The 7,569-nt window shown below is 46.1% G+C and overlaps 1 protein-coding gene across 1 annotated transcript; it reads right to left on the reverse strand.

Annotated features, from left to right (window-relative positions):
* Window positions 1–298: 298 nt before the first annotated feature.
* LOC135537830 (angiopoietin-related protein 2-like) lies at window positions 299–6,436 on the reverse strand. The gene is made up of 3 exons (XM_064963842.1): window positions 6,221–6,436; window positions 2,835–3,104; window positions 299–361 (listed from the first exon to the last, which is right to left on the reverse strand). Exons 1-3 carry the CDS (start codon window positions 6,359–6,361, stop codon window positions 299–301), a joined length of 474 nt encoding a protein of 157 aa, XP_064819914.1. The 5' UTR covers window positions 6,362–6,436.
* Window positions 6,437–7,569: the final 1,133 nt, after the last annotated feature.

Raw genomic sequence — 7,569 nt, forward strand, 5'->3', positions numbered from 1 at the left:
TAAAGCGATTAAAGGAATCAGAAGAAAACAAAAAGCCAAGACAGAAGCTGGAAATGAATTGCACCTCAGGACAGAGGTCAAGTTGGAGAAAATGCCCGTTTACAAAAATAAAAAACAAGGTTTTCCTGCGGTTGTTTCTCTCGCTCTTCGAAAAACTGTGGTCTTAGTGGAAGGTGTTTGGGTTGGGTCGGATCATCATGGACACTTTCTTCAGGGAGTAGCGCCCCGCGGAACTCGGCCCAGTAGACGCCGTCCTGGTATCGGCTGCGGTAGTGCCCGCCCCGGTACCACACGCCGCTCAGGTTGGAGTGGGCACAGGCGTTATACCACCAGCCACCCTTCTGGTAATGGGCACAGTTACCTAAAAAAAGAACGATGCAGCTGTAGTCAATGCAAAGTAGAGTCAAATGTATTTTTTTTAAAAGTTAGTTTAAAAAAAATACATGCATATAATTCATCTCCGTATTTACCAAAACCCTTTTCCATTTCTTAAATAGTACAGTCGCTTTAAAGTGGAAACATACCGTATGTATACCTCATAACCATGCTTTCAAAAGACTTGTACCTGTGATGCCCAAATTCACACAGCTATGCCCATGAGGTTGGATCAGAAACTGGTACAGTCTGTCCCACTGTGCAAACCCTCGGGTTAATGCTCTTTGGCAAAGTCCCCCATAGGTGGTATTTTTTTAATATTCCTTGTTCCCCTCATTCTCGGCTCAGAGTTGTTTTGCAGCACTATAGCAACCTGGCCCCATATCCACAAAGCATTTGGAGAGTAAGAGTGCTGATCTAGGATCAGTCCATATAATCTTATTCATGATGATCTAGGATCAGTCCATATAATCTTATTCATGATGATCTAGGATCAGTCCATATAATCTTATTCATGATGATCTAGGATCAGTCCATATAATCTTATTCATTAGAAAAGAGGAAAAACGGATCCTAGATCAGCAGTCCTACTCAGGGTTTTCTTTGCTACTGTAATTCTTGGGCAGGCCGCCTAAGCATCCAAACGATGTTCTATATACATTTACGGGATATAAAAAAAAAAAACTTTCATTGTCAACTTAAACGACTAAAACAACATAAGAGAAAGGTAATAGACCTATATATTTTTTTTAAATGAATAATCTTGGAGAAATAAGAATCACCAAAATAAAGCTAGACGGTTAGGGAGAATTTAGCAGTATAGATTTTGTTATGTTTGAGCAAAAGAACGCAGCATTAGCCATGGGAAAATGTATAGAATTGCGGGACATTAGCATTAAAACTGCAATATTTTCTCTCAACCCCATGAAGACATTTTTTAGAATTGCAGGTAATTGGCTTAAAAATGGCCAAGATGGGGGGCCTAAAATTTCCCAAAAAATTCAGCAGCGCAAACGGGCCAACCGTGCCACCTGACACGCGCCCTGCCACGCCCCCCCCCTGCCACGCACCATGCCACGCCCCCCTGCCACGCCTCCCTGAAATGCCACGCCCATTTTATTTTACAGAAGAAGGCCCTGCTACTCTGAGATGCTTTGTGTATACGTGGTCTGTTTTTTTGTTCATTGTTTTCCGCAGCAGTGCTAAGCAGGATCTCTGTGAAGAGACTCCAACCATGCATTGGTCTAAGGCGTCACTACAGACCCGGGTTCGATCCTGGGCTGTAGTCGCAGCCGACCGTGACCAAGAGACCCGTGAGGCGGCGCACAATTGGCCCAGCGTCTTCTGGGTTAGAGGAAGGTTTGGCCAACCGGGATGTCCTTGTCCTCCAGGCGTATGCACGCTGACACGCTCGCCAGCTGTACGGCGTTTCCTCCTACACATAGGTGCGGCTGGCTTCCGGGTTAAGCGAGCAGTGTGTCAAGAAGCAGTGCGGCTTGGTGGGGGCCGTGTTTCGGAGGACTCGTGGCTTTCAACCTTCCCCTCTCCCGAGTCTGTACGGGAGTTGCAGCGATGGGACAAGACTGTAAACTACCAATTGGATACCCCGAAATTGGGGAGAAAAAAGGGGTAAATAATTAAAAAGTTCAAAAGTCAATATAAAGAAACGAAGACTGTCTTCCGCTCTCTGTTCTTGCTTACAGGAGACTCTTTAAGGAGAAAACGCATCCTGAATAACACCCGTTTCTACATGTAGACTGTTTGCTAATGACTCTTCGGAGGTCCTAACGCTACCGGTGTGTCCGTGCCTGAAGACCGGCATAACCTGTCAACGACCTCTTTTCCTGTCTACTTGTGCTGAAATGCACCTAAAATAAGCAAGCTATTGTCAAGGAAAACGAGAGCGCTATTAATGCCGGGAAGACTTCTGAAAGACACTGAGAAATGAACAGGGATATTGGGCGGACTACTGAAAGACGCTGAGAAATGAACAGGGATATTGGGCGGACTTCTGAAAGACACTGAGAAATGAACAGGGATATTGGGCGGACTACTGAAAGACGCTGAGAAATGAACAGGGATATTGGGCGGACTTCTGAAAGACACTGAGAAATGAACAGGGATATTGGGCGGACGACTGAAAGACACTGAGAAATGAACAGGGATATTGGGCGGACTTCTGAAAGACACTGAGAAATGAACAGGGATATTGGGCGGACGACTGAAAGACACTGAGAAATGAACAGGGATATTGGGCGGACGACTGAAGAACAGAGATTTAACAGTGATTTTGGATTCGACCACGTCTGACCCAATGAATGAGAAGACGAAAGTGTCTGAGCTGACTAAGAATGACACACAGTCATGCTGTTGGTTATCGTGTATCCACGAATCACTGTCTGGTAGACTATTTCTCTGAGTAATAGCAGCCATCACCAAAGGGTGTATTCCTTTCTCACCTGTATACACGTCGTGGTCCCTGTCCAGCGTGGTGAACTGCTTGCCGTTGTGCCATGTGAGGGAGTCCCGGCGTTGCCATGGTAGCGACCCACTCTTAGTTTGTAGAAGTCTGCCTCTGCCTCAATACGGAAGCTGGCGTATTCGGCAAAGGTCTTGCGACCGGACCAGTCCTCCAGCATCACCAGAAGCTTGTAGTTGCCCTGGTTGGTCAGCCAGTAGATGTTTTCAAGACCCAGCCAGTATTCACTGTCAATGTTACCAAACCCTTGCTGTGAGAGGGGAGAAGCAGGAGGGAAAGAGGAGGGGGAGGGATATGTTTCAATGCTGCAGATAAGTCTAAATGCTACGTTCAAAGGCATTGACAGTCACTATGCCAATGTCCACCCTCCAAAGCGCACACACAATGTAGTCTGCACTCGTACATCTCCCAGTCACCGTTTGTCAAAGACTGCAGAAGGGACCAAAGCATGTTTGTGACACTGGTATAATGTCAGAGATAGAGTGGTGGCATAATAGCAGGATGTGTTTAAGACGTCCTCTCCCCTAAAGTCGCTGTGCGTCTGGAACTGTGGCTCCTCTTCTGAAACCACACATGGATTAAATCAGGAGGGAGCACATTACCGTGCCAACTATGAGCCTGTCATTTGTGATTCGGGGTGTTTTCAAGGTGCCTCGTTGCCAGAAGTGAAGAGTGGGTGGTGGGGGGGCTTGAAAATGTCTTGTGTTCTTGGACTCAACTTTAAAGGGGAGGTAGGATTTATCCAAATAGGCCAGTCTGACCTCTGTGCTGCAGAATGTGAATCTCTAGCCGCTAAACGTTTGGCTCTGTGTTCTTAAGATTACGGCATTCTGGTTCAGACCCGTGGCAAATGGAGGAAACCACACTTCATGGATAATAGGACATTAGGTCATTGAATTGGCTGTACAAAACTTCCCATCGAAACGTAATTTTAATATCGTATCGTGATATCTTGTGTGGACTGTTTGACAAGCTTTGTTCTGTCGAATGGTCAAATAATTGAGAAACTCAACCAATGACATTTTGGAACTTTCCGGATTTTATTTTGGGGAGATGATACGGTGACACAATCAAATGGAAATGTTGGAACTGAGAATATATACTGACTCACTTTATTCAATGATTCAAGTGTGACCCCCTCAAAGAGTCAATCTCCCGGAATTCTGCTCAGTATTTGATCACATGATCATCTTGGCATTGGTTTGGTTCTGTTGCTCATGTCCAGTGAAGCTGTTTCTCTTCAATGTGCTTTTCATTTGGCCATGCAAGAGGAGGAGTGTGTGTGGACCAATCAAACGCTGGACTCAAATGACCTTTTGCTGTTTATTTTTTAAATCAGTAACAATGAAGTGCAGTGAAGTACTAGCCTATAGTATGATGGGGCTACCTGGCTGATACTAGCCTATAGTATGATGGGGCTACCTGGCTGATACTAGCCTATAGTATGATGGAGCTACCTGGCTGATACTAGCCTATAGTATGATGGGGCTACCTGGCTGATACTAGCCTATATGATGGGGCTACCTGGCTGATACTAGCCTATATGATGGGGCTACCTGGCTGATACTAGCCTATATGATGGGGCTACCTGGCTGATACTAGCCTATATGATGGGGCTACCTGGCTGATACTAGCCTATAGTATGATGGGGCTACCTGGCTGATACTAGCCTATATGATGGGGCTACCTGGCTGATACTAGCCTATATGATGGGGCTACCTGGCTGATACTAGCCTATATGATGGAGCTACCTGGCTGATACTAGCCTATATGATGGGGCTACCTGGCTGATACTAGCCTATAGTATGATGGGGCTACCTGGCTGATACTAGCCTATATGATGGGGCTACCTGGCTGATACTAGCCTATATGATGGGGCTACCTGGCTGATACTAGCCTATAGTATGATGGAGCTACCTGGCTGATACTAGCCTATAGTATGATGGGGCTACCTGGCTGATACTAGCCTATAGTATGATGGGGCTACCTGGCTGATACTAGCCTATATGATGGGGCTACCTGGCTGATACTAGCCTATAGTATGATGGGGCTACCTGGCTGATACTAGCCTATAGTATGATGGAGCTACCTGGCTGATACTAACCTATATTATGATGGGGCTACCTGGCTGATACTAGCCTATATGATGGGGCTACCTGGCTGATACTAGCCTATAGTATGATGGGGCTACCTGGCTGATACTAGCCTATATGATGGGGCTACCTGGCTGATACTAGCCTATAGTATGATGGGGCTACCTGGCTGATACTAGCCTATAGTATGATGGGGCTACCTGGCTGATACTAGCCTATAGTATGATGGGGCTACCTGGCTGATATTAGCCTATAGTATGATGGGGCTACCTGGCTGATACTAGCCTATATGATGGGGCTACCTGGCTGATACTAGCCTATATGATGGGGCTACCTGGCTTATACTAGCCTATAGTATGATGGGGCTACCTGGCTGATACTAGCCTATAGTATGATGGGGCTACCTGGCTGATACTAGCCTATAGTATGATGGGGCTACCTGGCTGATACTAGCCTATAGTATGATGGGTCTACCTGGCTGATACTAGCCTATAGTATGATGGGGCTACCTGGCTGATACTAGCCTATATGATGGGGCTACCTGGCTGATACTAGCCCATATGATGGGGCTACCTGGCTGATACTAGCCTATATGATGGGGCTACCTGGCTGATACTAGCCTATATGATGGGGCTACCTGGCTGATACTAGCCTATATGATGGGGCTACCTGGCTGATACTAGCCTATATGATGGAGCTACCTGGCTGATACTAGCCTATAGTATGATGGGGCTACCTGGCTGATACTAGCCTATAGTATGATGGGGCTACCTGGCTGATACTAGCCTATATGATGGGGCTACCTGGCTGATACTAGCCTATAGTATGATGGGGCTACCTGGCTGATACTAGCCTATATGATGGGGCTTCCTGGCTGATACTAGCCTATAGTATGATGGGGCTTCCTGGCTGGTACTATCCTATAGTATGATGGGGCTACCTGGCTGATACTAGCCTATAGTATGATGGGGCTACCTGGCTGATACTAGCCTATAGTATGATGGGGCTACCTGGCTGATATTCATTACAACCTCTAACAAAGATAGGTCTGTGTTAACAGCCGTGGGCACAGCGCAGTGAATGTATTGCTTACTTCCTGTCCTCTCTGTAGGGAAGCAACTCCCCTTGTTGACGTCTCCTAGTGGAGCTGTGTTGTGCTCTTTTAGTTTATCTTGATTCAATCCCTCAGAACAGGCAGTGAAAATAGCTTTTCCTTTCTATCTGGGCATCAAACAGTAAATCTACTGTTCTACGCAAGACGGCCACCTTTTACCTTGTAGGTGTCCCAGTTCCTGAAGAAGTTGACGGAGCCGTCCTGGCGTCTCTGAATGACTGTCCAGCCGCCGGGATCGTGCCTCTGGTCACACCACACCTGCATCAACCGGTTGGCGTTCTCAGGCTTGACCAGGTACATGCCACTGGTGGCATGACCCTCCTCTAGAGCAGCAAGGCAGTCCTTGAAAGGCCCTGCGAAAAAGAGGTCATGATGTAAGTAGTAGTCATGCGAACAAAAGGTTCAAGGGTTGAAAGCTTGTGGTTAAACACAGTTGGGGAAAGGTTTTCCATGGGATGATGTGGTCAAGCAGGGTCCAGGGAGCTATTGCGCTCCCTCCTGGGTTTCCTCCTTTTAGTTTATCAGAACCCTGATTCGAAAGATTGCTGGGAAAAGTTGCCTAGCTTACTCCGCTCTCTCAACCCTCCAGCTGAGCTCAATCTCTTCTAATAACCCTGGAAACCGGTTCCCATTTGCTCATCCACTAAGCTGACTATTTCCATAGTTTAGCTTCTTATTCTGTGGTTACACAGTTCTTTTAGAAATCCTGGGGCTCCCAAGTTATTTTTTTTTCTTGCTGGGAAAAACTCTGTTTTAAGGCCTAGAATTGACTTTGGCTGCATTTTGGGATGGGGGGGGGGGTATAGCTGCCGGGAGGCTGACGCAGGCCAAGAACAACACTGGCATGAGGGTTGCGGAGAGAGGTAGCGCTTTACTGGCATACAGTAGCCTGTAGATTATCAGGTACTCTAACGTTTCTCTTGGAAATAGCACAGCTGTTAATATCATTTTATTGGGCATATGTTCCTTTATCCTGGTGACGCTCGATTTACTTTGCCAGGGTGCTGACTAAAGGGAAACCCTCTAATGTTGAGGTGCACTGGAATCTTCTATGATAAACCATCGTCTCGTCATTTCAGGAAGAAATATTTTACCAAACCTGGTAAAGATTTGTCTCCACATGAGATAAATATATTTTACATGAGAAATGTCCAAAATGGCGCTGTAGACCACTGCAGTAATTAACATGACCTTGTATTTAAATATTCAGCTTGTTTTTTTTTTGGAGGTGTCAGACTGTCCCTTCCCACCCGTCTACGAGTTACCAGTGTTTATGCAAACATTGCTATCCTACGACATAATTTCCCGCTGGCTCTCAGTGACCGTTGAGGATTTTTTTCCGTTTCAACCTGAGTGATAATTGCTGTTTTTATGATGACTCCATGTCTAGCAGGATGGCGTTTGTTCAACAACTTTAAGTGTTCAATTCATATTGGGACAGGAGTGCTGGGAACCACACATAATGGTGTCTGGTCTGTAATAAAAATCAAATGGATCAGAGAGGATCA

This window comes from Oncorhynchus masou, unplaced genomic scaffold, assembly GCF_036934945.1.
Source record: "Oncorhynchus masou masou isolate Uvic2021 unplaced genomic scaffold, UVic_Omas_1.1 unplaced_scaffold_8504, whole genome shotgun sequence".
Taxonomy (NCBI): Eukaryota; Metazoa; Chordata; class Actinopteri; order Salmoniformes; family Salmonidae; genus Oncorhynchus; species Oncorhynchus masou.

Excerpts from the sequence above, each read along its gene's own strand:
- LOC135537830 (XM_064963842.1), bottom strand. The coding sequence starts at position 6,361 with ATGTACCTGGTCAAGCCTGAGAACGCCAACCGGTTGATGCAGGTGTGG. Across the intron at positions 3,105-6,220 it reads GGAACTGGGACACCTACAAG|CAAGGGTTTGGTAACATTGA; the intron begins GTAAAAGGTGGC and ends CCCCTCTCACAG. Across the intron at positions 362-2,834 it reads GGACCACGACGTGTATACAG|GTAACTGTGCCCATTACCAG; the intron begins GTGAGAAAGGAA and ends TTCTTTTTTTAG.